The sequence below is a fragment of the Lagenorhynchus albirostris genome, chromosome 1 (genome assembly GCF_949774975.1).
Source record: "Lagenorhynchus albirostris chromosome 1, mLagAlb1.1, whole genome shotgun sequence".
Taxonomy (NCBI): Eukaryota; Metazoa; Chordata; class Mammalia; order Artiodactyla; family Delphinidae; genus Lagenorhynchus; species Lagenorhynchus albirostris.
In genome coordinates this window covers 62,129,569-62,156,749 of record NC_083095.1, presented here as the reverse complement: position 1 = coordinate 62,156,749, position 27,181 = coordinate 62,129,569, and the positions used below count along the sequence as shown (strand labels likewise).

The window sequence follows — 27,181 nt, the reverse complement described above, 5'->3', positions numbered from 1 at the left end:
GGCTGAAATATAAATTAAAAAAACACGTTGGAAAGGATGTACAACCGAAGGCTGTGTATGTATATACAGTATGTCAAAAAGCCTTTATTTTTATACTTTAAATGCTCTAAATTAATAAAGAGTAATAATTACTATGTTATCTTTCATTTTTTATTTTCAAAATGTTTTAGTGACACAGCTTCATGGTAGGAATATCTTGTAGTGGTTAAGAGTGGGTGCCATCTAGAACATGCAGATATTTTTGTTGACTCGAGCTACCGAAGCAGCATCGTTTCAGGATGCGTATATAAAATTAAGTTTGGTTATATCAATGCCAAGGAGATAATTTTTGGAGTGCATGTTAGTACAGGAATCTTTGGAAATGCTAAGAATGTACTTCTCCTTTGAAACATTTTCCCCTTCATAATACATATTCTAACACTGCAGTTAGTCGACTTCACACCTGAAACCGTCACTTAAAACCAATAATCTAGAAATTTAGTTTTATTCTCAACATCATTTTTAAGAATGGCATAGGTAAGAGTTCTGAACAAAGGTATTTGATGCAAATACAGATAGCACAAACGGGCCCAAGGAGTGGTTTGAATTTGTGATTTAGCATGAAAATATTTCAGCATTAAAACTTGTTTTCAAAGGGAAAGTAGTTTAATATAATTTCATGTTTTGTATTTGTCATAAAAGACTTCAAATATCATGATTTTAAAGTATTAACCAACAGTGAAAAATATAAAGTAGATTTAGGAAAATATAGCTGAGATGAGTATTATTACTAAAAGAAACCAACAAACTCACATTTTAACATAAAATTTTAAAAGGTCATTTTGATACACTTTAGAAATATCTTCCTTGTATATCATTAAATACCACTTATGGAAGAATTTAATTCCTTATAAAAACTGTTTAAATTTTGGCTTAATTTTTTTTCCCTTTTAAGCACTTCTTGACCTTTTGGGAGAAAATAATCATCAACACAATGAATTTTCCTTGTGAAGCCTTGTAAGAGGAACATAGGTCATAAAATTTATATTGCTTTTAGGAAATATATCTGATTTCATGCTGTTTTTCTATATTCAGTTTATATACCTCATTGCTTCACAGTAGTAATTTTCTTCTCACAGTTTTATGGATTTGACCAAAACGACAGTTTCTAATTGTCTAGAGATAATTTTTGAAGTATCAAAATAGGTTTTGTTCTTGAACTGTTTTGCCCTCTATAATTGTGTATAGTTGTATAATTATAATTTATCACTATATCAGCTCAGCTGATCGATATTCTCTTCTTCTCATGGTGCTGTATAATGAATATCCATTATCACAAGGGGGAAAAATACTCTGTAGGCAATCACCAGTTCTCCTGAAGCCATGAATAGGTGTATTCATAAACCAGCAGCATCACTGCACCACCTAGAAAAGAAGAGAGCTGGTTTTTATCCCAAGTCCTGTGAAATCGTGCTGTCTTTCCCACTGGGTTTCTGAATCCCTGGAGTCCGATGCAGCCTATCAGGCAGAAGCCATTCAGAATCATCAGTTCTCAAGCTCCAACACACAGAAAACTACTGTGGAAAATTCTCAGAGCGAAATCAAGACCATCTTGAGTCTCTAACTACATTTTTTCGCCATGAGTTTCTGTAACTTTCATCATTTCTCATCAGATTCTTTTTCAGGCACTTTTAATTTTTAAAAGTAAGTAAATACAGACACATTTAGTCATGTAAGGGCATGTGGCTTTCCCGCAAACTGAAACCTTCAGATTTGTCATATGTAGGCAAAGGATTTATCTTTTTCAGTTTATAATTAGCATTGTTGTCGTTGCATTCAAGAAGGAAATCTCTAAGATGGTGCTGGAGGGATGAGCCTGGTTTTCTCTTACAGCTTTCAAACTGGATTACAATGTGAAAAATAGCTTCTGAGTACATTGAAAATCTGTATTTCAAAACTTAGCTAGCTTTCAACCTCCTTTTGTTGCCTCAGATTTTTGTTGCCTTCATTCCTTTCATCTGCCTCAGATATATACGGATTGCACTTGAAAATTTGGTAGTCGGGGTTGAGTGTCATAAGACCATCATTTACCTTGGAAGAGAAGAGTTATATAACTGGCTGCAAAAGGGCTTGCTATGTAATATGTCAATAGGACTATGATATGGAAAACAAGCACTGAGGCTGCTGAATACTTAGACGTCGGGAGAAGCATTTGCATGTGGATGATTCTGTGTTCTGTCTGATGCAGTAAATAGCACATATCCTGTGCCCTTTAAGATATTCTCTATCCTTTCATGTCTATGTGAACAATATTACAAAATCAAAGTGTGGACAAACGGCAGAAACTAATACAACATTGTAAAGCCCAATTTAAAAAAATGTGGACAGATATCCAGAGTACAACTTAGAGAAGACTTGGCTGCATGAATAGAAGACCGGCTTCTGACAGAAAGAAACAGAACTTGATTTTGATCTTATTTTGTACACACTACCATATATATATTTTTTTAATCTACAGGCCGCACATGTTTGTGTAACCTTATACCAAAGATAATTATCTGCCTGTAATTTTTGTTTTTAACCCCTGAAGATACTCTAATAGCCCCCTCTCAGCTGCTGTAGCCCTATTGGCTCTGGCAAACAAAAAGGGATGCACTACGGAGGGTTGTTAATATGTATGTAATTGCTCCGTTTACTCTTATTAACTGTTCACCATATAAGACAAGAACACGCAGAATCGGGTTAGTTTGCAGCCTAGTGATATTTGGAGTTTAAACCACAGACTTCAAGATTCTTCTTTCATGGGAGGTCCTGATCATTAGACACATAGAGCTGCTAAGGCTGTTATAAAAATAAGATGGGGGCTTCCCTGGTGGAGCAGTGGTTGAGAGTCTGCCTGCCGATGCAGGGGACGCGGGTTCGTGCCCCGGTCCGGGAAGATCCCACATGCCGCGGAGCAGCTGGGCCCGTGAGCCATGGCCGCTGAGCCTGCGTGTCTGGAGCCTGTGCTCTGCAACGGGAGAGGCCACAACGGTCAGAGGCCCGTGTACCGCAAAAAAAAAAAAAAAAAAAAAAGGGATGCTTCTCTAGAACGAAGGATGAAAATGCCAGGTTCACCCTTCTTTTCTTTTTTACTGTCTCTCGCTCTTTCTCTTTCTCTCTCGACAAAAAATCTTATCCTTAACTCAAAAGTCTTACCTTTCTCTCTACACCTTTCTTTCCTTTGAGGTTGCTAGGACCTGTATGTTTGGGATGAGAGTGGAGGCCATGTCCTTGAATGAGATTTCCAGTTATTCACAATTTTGTTTAGCCTGGACAGTATGTTCACAAGAACACCTTTCATTGGATTTAACACCACAGCAACTCAGGACACCTCATGCAAAAAACACTTAAAAAGCCAACCAAACATTTGCAAGCCTCTAACAAAACCTGGGGTCAGATTATTTAAGAGTTTTGGATTAAGGTTCCAGTCAATTACCGTTTTAGCTAAACTCTCCCTGATCGCTCTCCCTTTTCAGGCCCATCCCGTCCTGAGAAAGCTGGATTAGGGCCAGTCCTATGATTTTCTCTAATACTAGGTCTACTAGCAGGTTTATACTGTGTGGTGAAGGAAAAACACCACATTCTTGAAGAGAGAGTGGCACAAAATCACTAATATTCTTTGTCATTGGGGTCGTGTTGACACACGGGCCAATAACAAATAGAAGGCAGGTCTGAATCTCAAATGTGAAGCAAAAATCCATGCTTAAATGCCTAGAAAGGCTGGGACAGATGGATTGGGAACTGTGGAAGTGTTTTCAAAATATACAAAAGTATGAACTGTTCACGAGCTTCAATTTACAGACTGCTGTTCTATATCTCACGTTGGCAGAAATGCTCGTTCACTGGGCTGAGATTTAAAGGTAAATGTGCATGTGTGTGAGTGTGGCAGGGGAAGGGGACATCAGTGTTCAAAGGGAGGATTGGGAAAGGGAGAAAGGGGAGGAGTAGGGGCCAGTTCTGGGGAAGATTTCCAGGATGTCCAAGAAGGTGAGTGTAGCCTGGTAAAATAATACGTGTGGTCTAGTGCATACTTCTGTACTTATTCACAAGGTTGCTTATAATCCAAGACTATTTGCCCAGGTGGTTGAGTCTGCAGCAGTTGCTTTCTTATCTATTTACACAGAGGCAGCTGACTCTCCCTGTGGGAATGACAGCCGGCTTTTTGTGGGCTGGCATCCTGAGGTAAGGCCCCGAGCCAGGAGCCTCCACCATCATGCTGACAGGAGCTAGGAAGGTGAGCGCCAGGCTGCAGCTTCTCCATTCTTGCTTCCCAGAGGCGACAGTGGGGAGAGTTGCACTGGCTGTTCATGGAGACTAGCTGTCCTCCTTTTCTCCTTCTGAAGCGAAGCTGAGGCAGGAGCAAGAATAAACTAGAAGCACAGGGAAAGTTTTATTGGGCTGGTCCCTCAGTCAGTAAAAAATCCTCCCTTTCAGCCAGAAGCGACTCAAACTCCGACTGGCTGTGCATCCTTTCCGATTGACTTAAGGTGGGCTTTGGCTTCTATTAGCCTCCAGTAAGGCCACAAATAGTACCTTATAAACAAAAGCAGAATGTTTCTAATGGACGCCTTTAGTGTCTTGAATACTCCCAGACAACTTTTATCCTTAAGGTTTCCATGTTTCACAGTGTGACAAACTTTAGTTGTGTTACAGATAGACACAAATAAGATAAAAGGGATACTAGAGAAATAAGGAAGGAAGGATATAAGTAATGAAAACATTATTACCTGGTCCAAGCCTCATAATCTTGGGAAGCAGGCCTTTATACAAAGCTAAAATGCTAGAACCGGAAGGGAAAGAGCAACATTCTTATTCTGAAAACAAAATGCAGTTGTACCTCAGCTTTACTGAGATGCTGACCCAGCATTTACCCAGAAAAGTCATTTGAGAAAAATTTTCAAATCCCAAAACAGACAGTATCGGGCTAAGTATTCTCTGCAGCAAATTGGATGAGAGGAAAGAATTAATCCTTTAATACCCAAGCTATGCTGATCTTGTCCCATCGCAAATAGGACTTTCATCAGCGAGATGGTTTTTGTTATCCAGACAGGCCTTACTTTCAAGACAGCTGTGTATATGGACAAAATGACTCTTGGAATTGAGTTTAAAAGACCATAAACGCAGTCCTCACAGAAGGAAATACGATGCAGTTTAGATCAAAATAATAAAATACTACTTGCTTACTTGAGAATAAGACCTGCTGAGGAGGGATGAAGAGACGAAAGTAAGACTTAAAAAAAAAAAAAAAAAGTAGAAAAAGGCACATACTTTAAATTCTTAAAAGAAAACTACCTTCACAGAATTCTGTTTAATTCTCTCAGGAGAATATAATTAGGTGACATTTTGATTAGATGTATAGTCAGAAGACAATTACTCTCCTGCCCACGTGGGAACAGGGCATATTATATGCAATAGCATACTGTGCAAACCGACAAGCAAGGAGTTCACCTTGGGAAAAAAAAAAAAAGTTCACCTTGGCATTCTAGGACAAACATACAGTATATTGAATGATCGTGGCTTATGTTTCTTGATGGCGTAAGAAGGTTTTGCCAACATCTCATTACTGTGTTATCTCACAAAGTTTCTCATCTATTCCCTATAGCTTCTCAGACACACACCCAATTCAGGAGGGCTTAATGGCTCTCATCAAAATGGAAGTACAATATGGTTTTAGCAATGCTTCAGTCTTGCACATTTATTAAAATAAGAATGTGTTACCCTTCTTCCTGATAGACTGTGGCCATTGTTTTAAAACAGGTTCTGTACTTGATCTCTCCAGGAACTGGCTGAGGCCCTTGAATCCTACTTTTGGCAACATCAAAAGGGATGTTAATGACTGAGGCTATTGTGCCCGAGAGAAGACCAACCCCAAATTTTCTCAGAAACTCCAAGGTTGGATCCTAAAAGAAAAGAAGAATAAAATAACAGAAAGGGAAGCGTAAGCCCCTAAGTCGGTTAAACACTATAAAGCAATATGTATTTAAGCAGAGCGTTGCACTCCCCGGCACCCTCCTGTTATTCCAGCGGAACACATTAGGATTTCCTAGGCTGGAACTTGTTTTCTTGACAATCCCATTGGCTATGTTTTTACACATGGTCTAAATTGCTGAAGTACACATTTCCTCACACAGGATTTATAAACACAGTTCATAAAGAAAGACTGGTATGGCATATGGGGATGATTTGTATAATTGGGCTTCACAATGTACTTAGTATTACTGTATCAAAACAGGAGAAATCCAAGCACACTATTAGCTAATTGGCCAGAATATTTTACAAATGACAGCAACTTCCACCATGAAGCCTACTAAAATGCTCATTTGTGTGTGGACCCCCAAATGTTAAATTAAATCAAGGCTACTCTCGGTCTGCTGCTATTCCCCTCCAGGTTTTTTGCATTTATTTTCACGTGTAGCTGATCCACTGTACTGAGAAGTGCTAGCTTCCTGTTATTAACAAACCAACTTGGGAAGGCTGCAAAACAGCCTGTGACATTCTGTGCGTTATAAACAGTAGTAAGTCACTGGACTATTGGCTGAAGAATTTTCAACCCATTGTTCCTGAACCTTATTCTTCCTTCAATGGCAAAGGAAGAAAAGGTGAGAGACAGAGACAGAAAAGAGACAGGGAGAGAGACATACACGCACACAGAAAGGGAGGAAGAAAGAGAGAGAAAAATATTCCTTCTTTCCATTTGAATTTGGGTCCTTCACTTTGGTCTGATTTGATTTTCCACCCCTCCCTGCTCTGCTCCTGACATCAAAGTATTTAATTAGGTCTTATGTGGAAGTCACTTTCTTTTTGCCTATTTTTGTGCCTAGTGAGCTCACTTTATGCTTTGTTACAATGAATTTGCTGGAAAGTTCTCATTTTGCTGTCAGCCTCAGTTCTTGCCCTGAAGAGAGGTCATCTCACAAACTGTAAGTTGCTGACAGAGACCTCCCCTATCCTTCCCCTGGCCTCTCTTTTGGTCAATACTTCGGAGGGATCTTCACAGAGGAACAATACAGGGTAGTGCCATGATGCTATTTTTATCCAGCAGGAGAAGTAAACGTGGGAACCATTCTCTGCTTAATAAAAAAAAAAAATCAGGTCTGAGCATTGCATGCTTATAGCTTTGATGGAAGAAGAAAAATTCTGGAAGCTCTGAAATTTTCAACTGAGACAAGAGCCAGATACCATCACAGAAACTCCTATGTGGTTAAATATAAAAAGTGAGGGGTTCGGTAATAATTCTTGGATCTGGGCCATACAGGTGTCGGGTAGGTTTAAAGGGATTTAAAAACCAACAGGGTCTTTCAACAGGAAAAACAATGCAGTGATTGCAGTATGAGTGAGGTGTGTTTAAATAATTTCCCCTCCCCCCATTCTTTTCCCTTTTACAAGGAGAGAAAAATGCCTTTATGTTGCCCTTCTCCATTCTGGCACAGAAGCAGAACTGGAGCTCGGGAGGATGGCGGATTCAGGGCCAGCTCCGGTTGTCTGACCTTGCACGAGTCACGGAATCCCATGGAGCCCAGTGTGTAGAAGGGATGTTTTTAACACCCACCTTAACTTTGTACTGCATGGTTTTTCTGAGAAATAAAAACAATAATAGTAGTAAAAGTGCTATGAATATTGTACAAGCCTGGCAGAAAATGGATAGTATTTTTATGTAACCTGTTTTCTAAAGTCTCAAAACACCTATGATGAGACCCTCTCATGGTGCTCCTGTGACACAGCCAAGGACAAGGGTGAAAGTGATGACTTGTATATGCACAATGACCTTCTGGGAAGTTCAAGGGACCCTGTCAATCACACAGCTTCTCCCACCTCCTGATGTGTTCGCTGAGGATTGGAGTTGGGGAGGGAGGAGAGGCTAAGACACTCAATGAAGGTCATTATGTTTGAGATGCTGTTGGGGACCAAATCCTAAGGTCTTCAAGCCATCATAGTGTTCACTAGCACAAGCGTACATTGAACCCATGTTTTCTATTAATTTCCCAGCTCAACAGTAAGATCCCACAGTAGTTCCCAAATCCAGTTGTGCATCAGAGTCACCTGGGAGCTTTACAACATATGGATACCCAGACCCACCTCAGACCCACCTTAGGTTCCCAGAATCACCTGGGAAAGTACCTAGAAGTTGCTTTAAAATAAGCCCACGCACATAAGGTCACCTTATCTTTGATAAAGGAGACAAGAATATACAGTGGAGAAAAGACAGCTTCTTCAATAAGTGGTGCTGGGAAAACTGGACAGGTACATATAAAAGTATGAAATTAGAACACTCTCTAACACCATACAAAAAAATAAACTCAAAATGGATTAAAAACCTAAATGTAAGGCCAGACACTATCAAACTCTTAGAGGAAAACATAGGCAGAACACTCTGACATAAATCACAGCCAGATCCTTTTTGACCCACCTCCTAGAGAAATCGAAATGAAAACAAAAATGAACAAATGGGACCTAATGAAACTTAAAAGCTTTTGCACAGCAAAGGAAACCATAAACAAGATGAAAAGACAACCCTCAGAATGGGAGAAGATATTTGCAAATGAAGCAACTGACAAAGGATTAATCTCCAAAATTTACAAGCAGCTCATGCAGCTCAATATCAAAAAAACAACCCAATCCAAAAATGGGCAGAAGACCTATATAGACATTTCTCCAAAGAAGATATACAGATGGCCAACAAACACATGAAAGGATGCTCAACATCACTAATCATTAAAGAAATGCAAATCAAAACTACAATGAGGTATCACCTCACACCAGTCAGAATGGCCATCATCAAAAAATCTACAAACAATAAACGCTGGAGAGGGTGTGGAGAAAAGGGAACCCTCTTGCACTGTTGGTGGGAATGTAAATTGATACAGCCACTATGGAGAACAGTATGGAGGTTCCTTAAAAAACTAAAAATAGAACTACCATATGACCCAGCAATCCCACTACTGGGCATATACCCTGAGAAAACCATAATTCAGAAAGAGTCATGTACCAAAATGTTCATTGCAGCACTATTTACAATAGCCAGGACATGGAAGCAACGTAAGTGTCCATCGACAGATGAATGGATAAAGAAGATGTGGCACATATATACAATGGAATATTACTCAGCCATAAAAAGAAACGAAATGGAGTTATTTGTAGTGAGGTGGATGGACCTAGAGTCTGTCATACAGAGTGAAGTGAGTCAGAAAGAGAAAAACAAATACCGTATGCTAACACATATGTATGGAATCTGAAAAAAAGAAAAAAAAGGTCATGAAGAAACTAGGGGCAAGATGGGAATAAAGACACAGACCTACTAGAGAATGGACTTGAGGACACAGGGAGGGGGAAGGGTAAGCTGTGACAAAGTGAGAGAGTGGCATGGACATATGTACACTATGAAACGTAAAATAGATAGCTAGTGGGAAGCAGCCGCATAGCACAGGGAGATCAGCTGGGTGCTTTGTGACCACCTAGTGGGCTGGGATAGGGAGGGTGGGAGGGAGGGAGACACAAGAGGGAAGAGATATGGGAACATATGTATATGTATAACTGATTCACTTTGTTATAAAGCAGAAACTAACACACCATTGTAAAGCAATTATACTCCAATAAAGATGTTAAAAAAAAGAACTTCAGGACTTCTGACATTGCCAGGCTGAGGGCCCATGTCTGGGAATCACTGATTTTGATATTCCAGGCAGGCAAAGCAGATGGTCAATTGCTACCCCTCTGGGCATTCTAGGGAGGAGAAAAGTCTTTTAGGGATGGCCAAGAGCTATCCCTCACCACCTGTCCTCTGGGCCCCTTTCCAGCCTCTTCCTCTGAGTCCACGGTCTGCTCTAGGCAGCAACCCAGACTGGGATCGGATGCGCCAAGGAGAGCCCTGCCAGCTCACCTCTGCTTTCTTTGCTGCATGTCATCAACCATCCTCGGAAGAACACAGTCCCTCAAATGCCCCTCCCCTTCATCCCCCTCCGGCTGCACTTGCTACTTCTTTGGCTTTAGCTCAGGTTCCCATTACTTTCACCGAGTCTTGCTTTCTTCTTGCTTCTATTATCTGTTCTTCACAGTGGCACCAGGGATTTTTTTTTTTAAATAAAAACGTATCTGCTTCTGGTGCCTCCCTACTCAAAGACCCTCAACCCTTCCCCACAGCACAGAGAGTAAAGCCAAAGCTCCTCATTGGCCTTTGGTTTGTTTCCCATGATATGCTTTCAACCTACCTTTCTAGCCTCAAATTCTACACCTCTACCCCCAAGCCAAACTACACTCATGCTGGTTAAATCATAATCATGCACATTTCTACCGAACACTTTTCTAAGTCCATGTTTTTTTCCAAACAACTCCCACAACCTAGAATGTCATTCTCCATCATATTCACAGATAGCAGCCCCACTCTTTATGGCCCAGCTTAAATCCCACCTTGCCCAAGACACTTCCGTGGATCCCCATCAAAATTGATTTCGCCCTCTTGGGCACTCCTGAAACACTGCCTGATCCTCGATCGTCCTTGCTCTGGCTCTCTTTGTGTCTGGTTTATTTTTGTGTGTATCGATCTCCCCTGCTGGAATGTGAGCTGGCACAGAACAGGAGCACGTGTTATTCCTCTTCGTGTCGCCTACTACACAGTGTGCACAGTAAGTGCTAAATAAATGTCTGCGGATTAGCCTATCACTGTAGTTTATCTTTGTAGAAACAATGAGAATCAGGCTTTGACCTTAATCACCATTTCTCAAAACTCAGTATCTTCTATCCTGTAAATGAACCCCTATTAGAACTTGATGTTTCTCTCTTTCTGCCAGGAGGCGTTAACATGGGGACATGACAAGGCATAGGACATTTGCAAAGTGGAGTATTTCCAGGAAAATGAATTGAGACTCTCAGGTCATAGAGCCAGGCCTGGGCTTGCCAGACCCCATTACTCAGGGAATCACAGAAAAAAACATGATATGGCATCCTGTGACCAGATTTTAGCAAAAGAATGCAGTGGGCACAGAGTAAAGTCTTGAAATATTACTCTTTGGGCTGGCTCTTCTTTCTTACACTTCCTGATCTTTCCCCTAGTAGGGAGAGGCATCCACTTGCCTCAAGAATGAGGATTGTTGTAGCAGGACTATAAAGAGAGAGCAAAAGGTAATATTTAGTGTTTCTGGTTTTCAAATTAGGCTCTTCAGTGTATTATATCAGTTAATCTTCACAATCTTTGAGGTAAGAACTATTATTTTTATTTCTATTTTACAAATGAGAGAACTGAAAGCTTAGGTGTAAGAAGGGAATTTTTGTTACATCCAAGTGAACCCAAGACTTTGCCTTAGGGGATAGTTTTTCTACTGATACGCCTAAGGGTTGGTGGGTGGGTTGTTGTGGGAGGTGCCTGAGAACCTCCTGAAATTATAAGCAATGGTTCTGGGTATGTGCAGATGGGCTTTTCAGGAGAAAATGTCTATAGATTTTATCAGGCTCATAGAAGCTTAAAAACATCTTCATCAAATCATTTCCCCTACCAATAAATTTATAAAGTAAAAAAAGGACAGTGCAGTGTTGAAAACATTGGGGCTGAAAACAGAAAGCCCTCATTTTCATGGGCGTTATCAGGCAATTCACCTTAGTGAAAAGATTTCTGCAAATATTTCCACTCTGGACTTAGGTTACTCACACTTCAACCATATCTATGAACTCAATGGTTCTCAAAGTGTGGTCCCTGAACCACCATCATCAGTATCATGTGAGAACTTAGTAGAAATGAAAATTGGGGTTTTACCCCAGGCCTACAGCACCCCAAACTCGGGATGGAGCACAACAATCTGTCTAAACAAGTCTTCCAAATTATCCTGATGGATGCTTGTCTGAGAACCACTGCTAAACTGAAGCTTATGGTTCATCTTTTTGGATCCTTGGACTGGATAAATGATGCTCTAAAAGGGTCTGGATGTGCTGGGAAGCATTTTAAAGCCTTCTTTGGTGGAAGCAGAGCTTTGTTTTTTAAGGCTGCAGAACTGAACACAATGCTATTAACTCTGTTCACCTTTTCCTACCCCAGGTCCATCCAAAGCAAGAATGCACATCTGTGAGGTTGTTGGGTCCGAGTGAAACCTATCACACAGTTTGAATGGGTCATGCTGTACTGGCAATCAGTGAATCATGCCAGCATTTCTGTCAATAACCATAATAACAAATAACAATAAAAGTAAAGAGAAGTAATAAAATAATGTACATGGTATATTTGTGCTATTTTTCATAATTTTCATTAAGAAAGTTAATGGTACTGTTAATAATAGTTACTTATTGATAGATAACTTTATATGCCAAAAACATTTACAAAACCTATATATCATATAAGAACCCTATGAATTAAGTACATAACACCATTTTACAGATAAGGACAAGATCACACTGCTTATAGGAGGTGGAGCTTGGATTTGAACTCAAGTTCTTCAGACTTCCAACCATTGTTATATCCCATTCATTATATTCCTTCTCATTCACCATTCATTTGTTGTATATTCATCCAACATACATTTATTGTATGTCTACAAATGCCTGGTCCTACAGTGGGTGCTAGAATTGAGTGTGAAGGTAAATGGTCCAGAGAGGGGATAGGGTGGCTTTATAATGAAGTATCATAGTACAATGTGATGAGTACTGAAATGGGGGTGTGAACAAAATGCAGGGGTAAACATGCAGTAAAGAGAAGGGAGTTACTTCTGGACTTTCACTATCAAAGTTCGATGAGACAGTACCTAACTTCTGCCTCTTAAAAACTTAGTCACTTGTTTGGCTTTATGAACTCAACGGAAGACATCTCATTATTACAAGTCACCATGCATTAGCTAAATGGTTAGCCTTCTGGCTTGATTATCGTATTACTTGAAATGTCATTTTGCCCTTTCCATTAGTTTATTTTAAAAACTGGACAAAGATGATGATGATAATGATAAGACATGATGTGCTAGGCACTGTGTTAAGCACTTTCTGTATATTTAAGCCTCACAATATTGCTGAGCAGATGAGGTATCTGAAGCTTACAGAAATTGTCTACCTTACAAAGAAATATAATTTTATTTATTTAAAGTCTTATAAGTATAAAAGGTTTTTTTCAAATTTTATTTTATTTTTTTATACTGCAGGTTATTAGTTATCTATTTTATACATATTAGTGCATATATGTCAACCTCAATCTCTCAATTCATTCCACCACCACCACCCCACCCCACGCTTCTCCCCTTAGTGTCCATACGTTTGTCCTCTACATCTGTGTCTCTATTTCTGCCTTGCAAACCGGTTCATCTGTGCCATTTTTCTAGATTCCACATATATGCGTTAATATACGATATTTGTTTTTCTCTTTCTGACTTACTTCACTCTGTTTGACAGTCTCTAGATCCATCCACGTCTCTACAAATGACCCAATTTCACTCCTTTTTATGGCTGAGTAATATTCCATTGTATATATGTACCACATCTTCTTTATCCATTCATCTGTCGATGGGCATTTAGGTTGATTCCAAGAACTGGCTATTGTAAATAGTGCTGCAATGAACATTGGTGTGCGTGTGTCTTTTTGAACTATGGTTTTCTCTGGGTATATGCTCAGTAGTGGGGTCGCTGGGTCATATAGTAGTTCTATTTTTAGTTTTTTAAGGAACCTCCATACTGTTCTCCATAGTAGCTGTATCAATTTACATTCAGATCAATACTGCAAGAGGCTTCCCTTTTCTCCACACCCTCTCCAGAATTTGTTGTTTGTAGATTTTCTGATGATGCCTATTCTAACCAGGATGAGGTAATACCTCACTGTAGTTGTGATTTGCATTTCTCTAATAATTAGTGATGTTGAGCAGCTTTTCATATGCCTCTTGGCCATCTGTGTGTCTTTGGAGAAATGTCTATTTAGGTCTTCTGCCCATTTTTTGATTGGGTTGTTTTCTTAATACTGAGCTGCATGAGTTGTTTGTATATTTTGGAGATTAATCCTTTGTCCATTGATTGGTTTGCAAATATTTTCTCACATTCTGAGGGTTGTCTTATTGTTTTGTTTATAGTTTCCTTTGCTGTGCAAAAGTTTTTAAGTTTCATTAGGTCCCATTTGTTTATTTTTGTTTTTATTTCCATTACTCTAGGAGGTGGGTCAAAAAAGATCTTGGTGTGATTTATGTCAAAGAGTGTTCTTCCTATGTTTTCCTCTAAGAGTTTTATAATGTCTGGTCTTACATTTAGGTCTTTAATCCATTTTGAGTTTATTTTTGTGTATGGTGTTAGGAAGTATTCTGATTTCATTCTTTTACATTTAGCTGTCCAGTTTTCCTAGCACCACTTATTGAAGAGGCTGTCTTTTCTCCATTGTATATCCCTGCCTCCTTTGTCATAGGTTAGTTGACTATAGGTGCATGGGTTTATCTCTGCACTTTCTATCCTGTTCCATTGATCTATATTTCTGTTTTTGTGCCAGTACCATATTGTCTTGATTACTGTAGCTTTGTAGTATAGTCTGAAGTCAGGGAGTCTGACACCTCCAGCTCCATTTTTTCCCCTCAAGATTGCTTTGTATATTTGGGGTCTTTTGTGTCTCCCTACAAATTTTAAGATTTTTTGTTCTAGTTTTGTAAAAAATGCCATTGGTAATTTGATAGGGGTTGCATTGAATCTGTAGATTGCTTTGGGTAGTATAGTCATTTTCACAATATTGATTCTTCCAATCCAAGAACATGGTATATCTCTCCAACTGTTTGTGTCATCTTTGATTTCTTTCATCAGTGTCTTATAGTTTTCTGAGTACAGGTCTTTAACCTCCTCAGGTAGGTTTATTCCTAGGTATTTTATTCTTCTTGTTACAGTGGCGAATGGGATTGTTTCCTTAATTTCTCTTTCTGATTTTTCATTGTTAGTGTATAGGAATGCAAGAGATTTCTGTGCATTAATTTTGTATCCTGCAACTTTACCAAATTCATTGATTAGCTCTAGTAGTTTTCTGGTGGCATCTTTAGGATTATTTATGTATAGTATCATGTCATCTGCAAACAGTGACAGTTTTACTTCTTCTTTTCCAATTTGGATTCCTTTTATTTCTTTTTCTTCTCTGATTGCAGTGGCTAGGACTTCCAAAACTATGTTGAATAACAGTGGCGAGAGTAGACATCCTTGTCTTGTTCCTGATCTTAGAGGAAATGCTTTGATTTTCACCACTGAGAATGATGTTTGCTGTGGTTTTGTCACACATGGCCTTTATTGTATCGAGGTAAGTTCCCTCTATGCCCACTTTCTGGAGAGTTATTTTATCATAAATTGGTATTGAATTTTGCCAAAAGCTTTTTCTGCATCTATTGAGATGATCATATGGTTTTTGTTCTTCAATTTGTTAATATGGTGTGTCAAATTGATTGATTTGTGTGCACTGAAGAATCCTGGCATCCCTGGGATAAATCCCACTTGATCATGGTGTATGATCCTTTTAATGTGTTGTTGGATTCTGTTTGCTAGTATTTTGTTGAGGATTTTTGCATCTATATTCATCAGTGATATTGGTCTATAATATTCTTTTTTTGTAATATCTTTGTCTGGTTTTGGTATCAGGGTGATGGTGGCCTTGTAGAATGAGTTTGGGAGTGTTCCTTCCTCTGTAATTTTTTGGAAGAGTTTGAGAAAGATGGGTGTTAACTCTTCTCTAAATGTTTCATAGAATTCACCTGTGAAGCCATGTGGTCCTGGACTTTTGTTTGTTGGAAGATTTTTTTTTTTTTTTTTGCGGTACACAGGCCTCTCACTGTTGTGGCCTCTCCCATTGTGGAGCACAGGCTCCGGACGCGCAGGCTCAGTGGCCATGGCTCAGAGGCCCAGCCGCTCCGCGGCATGTGGGATCATCCCGGACTAGGGTATGAACCCGTGTCCCCTGCATCGGCAGGCGGACTCTCAACCACTGCGCCACCAGGAAAGCCCTGTTGGAAGATTTCTAATCACAATTTCAATTTCATTACTTGTGATTGGTCTGCTCATATTTTCTATTTCTTCATGGTTCAGTCTTGGAAGGTTATACCTTTCTAAGAATTTTTCCATTTCTTCCACGTTGTCCATTTTATTGGCATAACGCTGCTTGTAGTAGTCTCTTATGATGCTTTGTATTTCTGTGGTGTCCGTTGTAGCTTGTCATTTTTCATTTCTAATTTTATTGATTTGAGGTCTCTCCCTCTTTTTCTTTTTCTTTTTTGCGATACGCGGGCCTCTCACTGTTGTGGCCTTTCCCGTTGCGGAGCACAGGCTCCGGACGCGCAGGCTCAGCGGCCATGGCTCACAGGCCTAGCTGCTCCGCGTCATGTGGGATCTTCCTGGACCAGGGCATGAACCTGTGTCCCCTTCATCGGCAGGCGGACTTTCAACCACTGCGCCACCAGGGAAGCCCCCCTCTTTTTCTTAATGAGTCTGGCTAAAGGTTTATCAATTTTGTTTATCCTCTCAAATAACCACCTTTTAGTTTTTTTGATCTTTGCTATTGTTTTCTTTGTTTGTATTTCATTCATTTCTGCTCTGATCTTTATGATTTCTTTCCTTCTACTAACATTGGGTTTTGTTTGTTCTTCTTTCTCTAGTTTCTTTACGTGTAAGGTTAGATTCTTCATTTGAGATTTTTCTTGTTTCTTGAGGTCGGATTTTATTGCTATAAAATTCCCTCTTAGAACTGCTTTTCTGCATCCTATAGGCTTTGGATCATCGTGTTTTCATTGTCACTTGTTCCCTAGGTTTTTCTGATTTCCTCTTTGATTTTTTCAGTGATCTTTTGGTTATTTAGTAATGTATTGTTTAGCCTCCATGTGTTTCTGCTTTTTACATTGTTTCCCCTGTAATTGATTTCTAATCTCATTGTGGTCAGAAAAGATGCTTGATGCGATTTCAATTTTCTTAAATTTACTGAAGCTTGATTTGTGACCCAAGATATGATCTATCCTGAAAAATGTTCCATATGCACTTGAGAAGAAAGTGTAATCTGCTGTTTTTGGATGGAATGTCCTATATATATCAATGAAATCTATCTGGTCTATTGTGTTATTTAAAGCTTGTGTTGCCTTATTAATTTTCTGTCTGGATGATCTGTCCACTGGTGTAAGTGAGGTGTTAAATTCCCCCACTATTATTGTGTTACTGTCGATTTCTTCTTTTATAGCTGTTAGCAGTTGCCTTATGTATTGAGGTGCTCCTATGTTGGGTGCATATATATTTCTAATGTTATATCTTCTTCTTGGATTGATCCCTTGATAATTATGTAGTGTCCTTCCTTGTCTCTTGTAATATTCTTTATATTAAAGTCCATTTTATCTGTTATGAGTATTGCTACTCCAGCTTTCTTTTGATTTCCATTTGCATGGAATTTCCTTTTCTATCCCCTCACTGTCAGTCTGTAAGTGTCCCTAGGTCTGAAGTGGGTCTCTTGTAGACAGCATATATATGGGTCTTGCTTTTGTATCCATTCAGCAAACCCGTGTCTTTTGGTTGGAGCATTTAATCCATTCACTTTTAAGGTAATTATCGGTATGTATGTTCCTATTAAGATTTTCTTAATTGTTTTGGGTTTGTTTTTGTAGGTCCTTTTCTCTTCTTGTTTCCCACTTAGAGAAGTTTCTTTAGCATTTGTTGTAGAGCTGGTTTGGTGGTGCTGAATCCCTTAGCTTTTACTTGTCTGTAAAGCTTTTGATTTCTCTGTAGAATCTGAATGAGATCCTTGCTGGGTAGAGTAATCTTGGTTGTAGGTTCTTCCCTTTCATCACTTTAAATATATTGTGCCACTCCCTCCTGGATTGTAGAGTTTCTGCTGAGAAATCAGCTGTTAACCTTATGAGAGTTCCCTTGTATGTTATTTGTCATTTTTCCCTTGTTGGTTTTAATAATTTTTGTCTTTAATTTTTTGTCAATTTGATTACTATGTGTCTTGGTGTGTTTCTCTTGGGTTTATCCTGCCTGGGACTCTGCACTTCCTGGACTTGGGTGGCTATTTCCTTTCCCATGTTAGGGAAGTTTTTGACTATAATCTCTTCAAATATCTTCTTGAGTCTTATCTCTCTCTTCTCCTTCTAGGACCTCTATAATGTAAATGTTGGTGTGTTTAATGTTGTCCCAGAGGTCTCCTAGGCTTCATTTGTTTTCATTCTTTGTTCTTTATTCTGTTCTGCAGCAGTGAATTCCACCATTCTGTCTTCCAGGTCACTTACGCATTCTCCTGCCTCAGTTATTCTGCTATAGATTCCTACTAGTGTATTTTTAATTTCAATTATTGTATTGTTCATCTCTGTTTGTTCTTTAATTCTTCTAGGTATTTGTTCTTTAATTCTTCTAGGTCATTGTTAAACATTTCTTGCATCTTCTCGATCTTTGCCTCCATTTTCTTCCCAAGGTCCTGGCTCATCTTCACTATCATTATTCTGATTTCTTTTTCTGGAAGGTTGCCTATCTCCATTTCATTTAATTGTTTTTCTGGGGTTTTATCTTGTTCCTTCGTCTGGTACATAGCCCTCTGTCTTTTCATCTTGTCTATCTTTCTATGAATGTGGTTTTTGTTCCACAGGCTGCAGGACTGTAGTTCTTCTTGCTTCTGCTGTCTGACCTCTGATGGATGAAGCTATCTAAGAGTCTTGTGGGAGCTTCCTGATGGGAGACATTGGTGGTGTGTAGAGGTGGGTGTTGCTCTGGTGGGCAGAGCTCAATAAAACTTTAATCTGCTTGTCTGCTGATGGGTGGGGCTGAGTTCCCTCCCTGTTGGTTGTTTGGCCTGAGATGACCCAACACTGGAGGCTACAGGCTCTTTGGTGGGGCTAATGGCGACTCCAGGAGAGCTCATGCCAAGGAATACTACCAAGAACTACTGCTGCCAGTGTCCTTGTCCCTATGGTGAGCCACAGCCACTCCCCACCTCTGCAAGAGACCCTCCAACACTAGCAGGTAGGTCTGGTTCAGTCTCCTGTGGGGTCACTGCTCCTTCCCCCGGGTCTTGATGTGCACACTATTTTGTGTGAGCCCTCTAAGAGTGGAGTCTCTGTTTCCCCCAGTCCTATAGAAGTTCTACAATCAAATTCTGCTAGGCTTCAAAGTCTGATTTTCTGGGAATCCCTCCTCCCATTGCTGGACCCCCAGGTTGGGAAACCTGACATGGGGCTCAGAACCTTCACTCCAGTGGGTGGACTTCTGTGGTATAATTGTTCTCCAGTTTGTAAGTCACCCAGCCAGTGGTTACGGGATTTGATTTTATGTGATTGCGCCCCTCCTACCGTCTCATCGTGGCTTCTCCTTTGTCTTTGGATGTGGAGTATCTTTTTTCGTGAGTTCCAGTGTCTTCCTGTCGATGACTGTTCAGCAGTTAGTTGTGATTCTGGCGCTCTCGCAAGAGGAAGTGAGCACACATCTTTCTACTCTGCCACCTTGAACCAATCTCCCCATCTTGAACCAATCTCCTATAATTTTAAATTAGCCAAAAGAGAGCCAAGATTCTATTATCTGGAAGTGAAGACGCCAAAATACTGAGAAGCTCTGAGACTGTCAGGTGTCACCAGCAGAATTAGAGATATACACTTGCCTCTCAGGACTGTACTCCAATTCAACATTCAAGGAGATCACCTCTCAGTCCAAGCAAAGACTTAAATGGTAGAGAATAAAATCTTAGAATCACAAGACTGGAAGTGAACTCAGAATGTCCCCTAACCTAAAGAGTGACATCAGCAAGGTGGCAGAGTTGGAAGCCTTGGATCCTCCTTTCTCCCACAAATACAACAATTCATGGACAAATTCTCTGCATGAGAAATCTAGAAATTGGTTGAAAGTCTTCTGCACCCTGGGTGAACATTAACAGACTTACAGAATTCAGTGGGGAGATTCAGCACAACCTCCCACCAGAGTCCCTGCCCCGAGTGTTTCACCATATAATCAGGAAGACTCCCTAGCTTCCATCTTCTCCCAGGGTTGGGTGGAGGGAAGGAATTGGTTTCCATGTCCAACTTGTCTGGGACTGCCCAAGGAACTGGTATATTCCTTGCCAGTCTTGGATTTCTGATGGGTCCTGCCGAGTCTAGCCACCTGGGGGAGAACTGAGATGGAGGTATGGACTGGTAGAAGCCATATCTCTCCTCTTGCTCAGTACAGAGTGAGCAGAAAAAAATGACAGCTGCCTACTTTTCCCTGAGGAGGGAAAGAGTTGGTACAGGTCCCCAGAATCTCTAGTCATACTGAATCATGGGCGTCTTCTCCTGCATAAGGCCAGTCCATGAGGACTGCCTTGTCTAATGTACAGACACCAACACAGAGAGTCAAGGAAAATGAAGAATCAGGCAAAGATGTTCCAAACAAAGGAACAAAATGCAGCTCCAGAAACTGACTATAATGAAAGAGAATTACATGATTTACCTGATACAGAATTCAAAATAACTCTCATAAAGATGCTCACTGAGGTCAAGGGAACAATGCATGAGCAAAGTGAGAATTTCAATGAAGAGAGAGAAAATGTAAAAAATTACCAGACAGAAATCATGGAGCTGAAGAACACAATAATTGAACCAAAAAATTCACTAGAGGAATTCAGCAGCAGACTAGATCAAACAGAAGGGGTCAGCATATCCAAAGACAGATCATTGGAAATAATTCAGTCAGAGGAGCAAAAAGAAAAAGGAAGGAAAAAAAGTGAAGCTAGCCTACGAGATTATCAGATACTATAAAGCTCCAAATAAGCATTATGCGAGTCCCATAAGGAGAAGAGAGAGAGAAAGGACCAGAAAGCTTATTCAAAGAAATAATGGCCAATAACTTCCTAGATCTGGAGAAGAAAATGGACATCCAGATCCAAGAAGCCCAAGAAAAACAATGTAAGATGAACTCAAAGAAATCCACACTGAGACACATTACAATCAAATTGCCTAAAGTTAAGGAGAGGATTTTGAAAGCATCAAGAGAAAACTGACTGTCATACACATGGGAAATCCCAAAAACTATCAGCAACTTTTTCAGCAGAAATCTTGCAAGTTGGAAGGAAATGGAATAATATATTTAAAGTGCTGAAAGAAAAGAAAAAGTTAACCAATAATACTATCCCCAGCAAAATGTTCCTTCAAAAATGAAGGTGAGATAAAGGCTTCCGAGATAAACAAAAGCTGAGGGGGTTCATCACCACTGGACCTGTGTTACAAGAAATGCTGAAAGGAGTTCTTCAACTTAAAAGGATGTTTGTTGACAGCAACATGATAGCATAAGAAAGTATGAAATTCACTGGTAAAGATAAACATATAGACAAATCAGAATACTGTATTACTGCAATGTGGTGGGTAAATCACTTTTAAATCTAGGATAAAAGTTAAAAAACAAAAATATTAAAAGTATAACTAAAAAAGAGGTTAAAAGATATACAATATGAATATATGTAAACTGTAACAACAATAACATTAAGTAAGGGGGGAGAGAAGTTAATGTGTACACTTTTTGTATGCAATTAAACTTAAGTTTTTATCAGCTTAAAATAGACTGTTATAAGATATTTTATGTAAGCCTCCCTCCAACAAAAATACCTATAGAAGTTATACAAAAGAAAAAAATACAGGAATCAAAGTATATCAGTACAAAAAAAAATCAACAAAATACAAAGGAAGACAGCAAGAGAGAAAAAAACAGAAAAAAAGACCTTCAAGCCTAACAAAGAACAATTAACAAAATGGCGATAGTAAATTCTTCCCTAATTAATTACTGTAAGTATAAATTGACTCAATTTGCCAATCAAAAGACATACAGTGGCTGAATGAAAGAAAAAAAAAGACTCAACTATACATTGTCTACAAGAAACTCACATTAGATTTAAGGACATACGTAGGTTGAAAGTGAAGGGATGGAAAAAGATATTCCATGCAAATGGTAACCAAAAGAGAGCAGAGGCAGCTATACCTATTTCAGACAAAACAGACTTTAAGTCAAAAACTGTCACAAGGGACAAAGAAGGACATTATATAATGATAAAAGGGTCAATCAACCAAGGTAACAATTATATATGCTTTCAACATCAGAGCACCTAAATATACAATGCAAAGATTGACAGAACTAAAGGGAACAATACAATCATAGGAGAATTTAATACCCTACTTTGATGCCACAAAACTAAAAAGGATCATAAGGGGCTATTACGAACAATTATGTACAAACACACTGGATAATCTAGAAGAAATGGATAAATTCCTAGAAATAACCTACCAAGACTAAATCCAAAGAAATAGAAAGTGTCAACAGACCTATAACTAGTATGGAGATTAAATCAAAAATCAAAAACCTCCCAACAAAGGAAAGCCCAGGACCAGATAGTTTCACTGGTGAATTCTACCAAATATTTAAAGAAGAATTAACACCAATGCTTCTTAAATTCTTACAAAAAATTGAAGACGACAGAACACATCCAACTCGTTTTATGAGGCCAGCATTACCTTGATACCAAAGCCTGACAAAGACACCCCAGGAAAAGAAGACTACAGGAAAAGATCCCTGATGAATATGGATGTAAAATTTCTCAAAAAATTCTAGCAAATCAAATCCAACAGCACGTTAAAAAGATCATAAATTATGACAAAGAGGGATTTATCCCTGGGATAAAAGGATGGTTCGACATATGACAATCAATGAATGTGTTAGAGCACATTAAGAGAATGAAGGATAAAAAGAAAAATCACATGAATATCTCAATATTTGTAGAAAATGCATTTGACAAAATTCAACATGTTTTCATGATAAACACTCAGAAAGAAACTACCTCAACAAAATAAAGTCCATATAAGAAAACATACTCCACAGCTAACATACTCACTGGTGGAAAACTGAAAGGTTTTTCATGAATATCTAACAAACAAGTAACAAATAACTTGTCAAAGATGCCTACTCTCACCATAATAACATAGTAAGAGGAGTCCTAGTCAGAGCAATTATGCAAGAAAAAAAAATAAAAGGCAACAAAGTCAGAAGAAATAGCACCTCAATACATAAGGCAAATGTTAACAGCCATAAAAGGGGAAATCGACAGTAACACAATTATAGTAGGAGACTTTAACACCCCACTTTCACCAAAAGAAAGATCTTCCAAAATGAAAATAAATAGGGAAACACAAGTTTTAAATGATATATTAAACAAGATGGACTTAATTGATATTTGTAGGACATTCCACCCCAAAAAAACAGAATACACTTTCTTCTCAAGTGCACATGGAACATTCTCCAGGATACATCATATCTTGGGTCACAAATCAAGCCTTGGTAAATTTAAGAAAATTGAAATAATATCAAGTATCTTTTCCGAACACAATGCTATCAGAGTAGATGTCAATTACAGGAAAAAATCTGTAAAAAATGCTAACACATGGAGGCTAAATAATACACTACTTTATAACCAAGAAATCACTGAAGAAATCAAAGAAATAAAAAAATAACTAGAAACAAATGACAATGAAAACATGCTGAACCCAAACCTATGGGATGCAGCAAAGGCCGTTCTAAGAGGGAAGTTTATTATTGTTTACCTAACGAAACAAGAAACATCTCAAATAAACAACATAACCTTACACCTAAAACAATTAGAGAAAGAAGACAAAAACCCCACAAAGTTAGCAGAAGGAAAGAAATAAAAAAGATCAGATCGGAAACAAGTGAAAAAGAAATGAAGAAAACAATAGCAAAGATGAATAAAACTAAAAGCTGGCTCTTTAAGAAGATAAACAAAATTGATAAACCATTAGCCAGACTCATCAAGAAAAACAGGGAGAAGACTCAAATCAATACAATTAGAAATGAAAAAGGAGAAATAACAACTGACACTGCAGAAATACAAAGGATCATGAGAGATTACTACAAGCAACTCTATGCCAATAAAATGGACAACCTGGAAGAAATAGACAAATTCTTAGAAAAGCACAACCTTCCGAGACTGAAGCAGGAAGAAATAGGAAATATAAACAGACCAATCACAAGACCTGAAATTGAGACTGTGATTAAAAATCTTTCAAGAAACAAAAGCCCAGGACCAGATGGCTTCACAGGCGAATTCTATCAAACATTCAGAGAAGAGCTAACACCTATCCTTCTCAAACTCTTCCAAAATATAGCAGAGGGAGGAACACTCCCAAACTCATTCTACGAGGCCACCATCATCCTGATACCAAAACCAGACAAATATGTCACAAAGAATGAAAACTACAGGCCAATATCACTGATGAACATAGATGTGAAAATCCTCAACAAAATACTAACAAACAGAATCCAACAGCACATTAAAAGGATCACATACCACGATCAAGTGGGGTTTATCCCAGGAATGCAAGGATTCTTCAATATATGCAAATCAAGCAATGTGATACACCATATTAACAAACTGAAGAATAAAAACCATATGATCATCTCAATAGATGCAGAAAAAGCTTTCAACAAAATTCAACACCCATTTATGATAAAAAGCCTCCAGAAAGAGGAATAGAGGGAACTTACCTCAACATAATAAAGGCCATATATGACAAACCCACAGCAAACATCGTCCTCAATGGTGAAAAATTGCAACCATTTCCACTAAGATCAGGAAAAAGACAAGGTTTTCCACTCTCACCACTATTACTCAACATACTATTGGAAGTTTTAGCCACAGCAATCAGAGAAGAAAAAGAAATAAAAGGAATCAAAATCAGTAAAGAAGATGTAAAGGTGTCACTGTTTGCAGATGACATGATACTATACATAGAGAATCCTAAAGATGCTACCAGAAAACTACTAGAGCTGGTTAATGAATTTGGTAAAGTAGCAAGATACAAAATTAATGCACAGAGGTCTCTTGCATACCTATACACTAATGATGAAAAATCTGAAAGAGAAATTAAGGAAACACTCCCATTTACCACTGCAACAAAAAGAATAAAATACCTAGGAATAAACCTACCTAAGGAGACAAAAGACCTGCATGCAGAAAACTATAAGAAAATGATGAAAGAAATTAAAGATGATACCAACAGATGGAGAGATATAACATGTTCTTGGACTGGAAGAATCAACATTGTGCAAATGACTATACTACCCAAAGCAATCTACAGATTCAATGCAATCCCTATCAAACTACCAATGGCATTTTTCACAGAACTAGAACAAAAAAATTCACAATTTGTATAGAAACATAAAACACCCCGAATAGCCAAAGCAATCTTAAGAAAGAAAGACGGAGCTGGAGGAATCAGGCTCCCTAACTTCAGACTATACTACAAAGCTACAGTAATGAAGACAGTATGGCAGTGGTACAAAAACAGAAATATAGATCAATGGAACAGGATAGAAAGCCCAGAGATAAACCCACACTCATATGGTTACCTTATTTTTGATAAAGGAGGCAAGAATATACAATGGAGAAAAGACAGCCTCTTCAATAAGTGATGCTGGACAGCTACATGTAAAGAATGAAATTAGAACATTCCCTAACACCATACACAAAAATAAACTCAAAATGGATTAAAGACCTCAGTGTAAGGCTAGACACTATAAAACTCTTAGAGGAAAACATAGGCAGAACTCTCTATGACATAAATCACAGCAAGATCCTTTTTGACCCACCACCTACAGAAATGGAAATAAAAACAAAAATAAACAAATGGGACCTAATGAAACTTAAAAGATTTTGCACAGCAAAGGAAACTTTAAACAAGATGAAGTCAGCCCTCAGAATGGGAGAAAATATTTGGAAATGAATCAACTGACAAAAGACTAATCTCCAAAATTTATAAGTAGCTCATGCAGCTCAATATCAAAAAAACAAACAACTCAATCCAAAAATGGGCAGACCACCTAAATAGACATTTCTCCTAAGAAGATACACAGATTGCCAACAAACACATGAAAGAATGCTCAACATCACTAATCATTAGAGAAATGCAAATCAAAACTACAATGAGATATCATTTCACTCTGGTCAGAATGGCCATCATCAAAAAATTCTACAAACAATAAATGCTGCAGAGGGTGTGGAGAAAAGGGAAGCCTCTTGCACTGCTGGTGGGAATGTAAATTGATACAGCCACTATGGAGAACAGTATGAAGTTTCCTTAAAAAACTAAAAATCGAACTACCATACGACCCAGCAATCCCACTACTGGGCATATACCCTAAGAAAACCATAATTCAAAAAGAGTCACGTACCAAAATGTTCACTGCAGCACTATTTACAATAGCCAGGACATGGAAGCAACGTAAGTGTCCATCAACAGATGGATAGATAAAGAGGATGTGGCACATATATACAATGGAATATTAGCCATAAAAAGAAACGAAATGGAGTTATTTGTAGTGAGGTGGATGGACCTAGAGTCTGTCATACAGAGTGAAGTAAGTCAGAAAGAGAAAAACAAATACTGTATGCTAACACATATGTATGGAATCTGAAAAAAAGAAAAAAAAAAGGTCATGAAGAAACTAGGGGCAAGACAGGAATAAAGACACAGACCTACTACAGAATGGACTTGAGGATATTGGGAGGAGGAAGGGTAACCTGTGACAAAGTGAGAGAGTGGCATGGACATATATACACTACAAAACATAAAATAGATAGCTAGTGGGAAGCAGCCGCATAGCACAGGGAGATCAGCTCGGTGCTTTGTGAGCACCTAGTGGGTTCGGATAGGGAGGGTGTGAGGGAGATGCAAGAGAGAAGAGATATAGGAACATATGTATATGTATAACTGATTCACTTTGTTATAAAGCAGAAACTAACACACCATTGTAAAGCAATTATACTCCAATTAAGATGTTAAAAAATATTTTTAAAAAGGCTAAAAAAAAAAAACCCAAAACTACAATGAGGTATCACCTCACAGCAGTCAGAATGGTCATCATCAAAAAATCTACAAACAATAAATGCTGGGGTGGGTGTGGAGAAAAGAGAACCCTTTTGCACCATTGGTGGGAATGTAAATTGATACAGCCACTATGGAGAACAGTATGGAAGTTCCTCAAAAAACTAAAAATAGAACTACCATATGACCCAGCAATCCCACTACTGGGCATATACCCTGAGAAAACCATAATTCAGAAAGAGTCATGTACCAAAATGTTCATTGCAGCACTATTTACAATAGCCAGGACATGGAAGCAACGTAAGTGTCCATCGACAGATGAATGGATAAAGAATATGTGGCACATATATATAATGGAATATTACTCA

General features: G+C 38.7%; 1 protein-coding gene across 3 annotated transcripts in view; it reads right to left on the bottom strand.

Annotated features, from left to right (window-relative positions):
* Window positions 1-849: 849 nt before the first annotated feature.
* SLC25A21 (solute carrier family 25 member 21) overlaps window positions 850-27,181 on the bottom strand; it is a 534,640-nt gene continuing 508,308 nt past the window's right edge. For all 3 annotated transcript variants that reach the window (XM_060143361.1, XM_060143344.1, XM_060143352.1), the window contains 3 exons: window positions 5,740-5,921; window positions 4,749-4,801; window positions 850-1,404 (listed from right to left, as the gene is read on the bottom strand). In XM_060143361.1, the coding sequence (XP_059999344.1) occupies window positions 1,343-1,404; window positions 4,749-4,801; window positions 5,740-5,921 (297 nt within the window). In that variant the 3' untranslated portion in view covers window positions 850-1,342. The remainder of the gene's footprint in view (window positions 1,405-4,748; window positions 4,802-5,739; window positions 5,922-27,181) is intronic.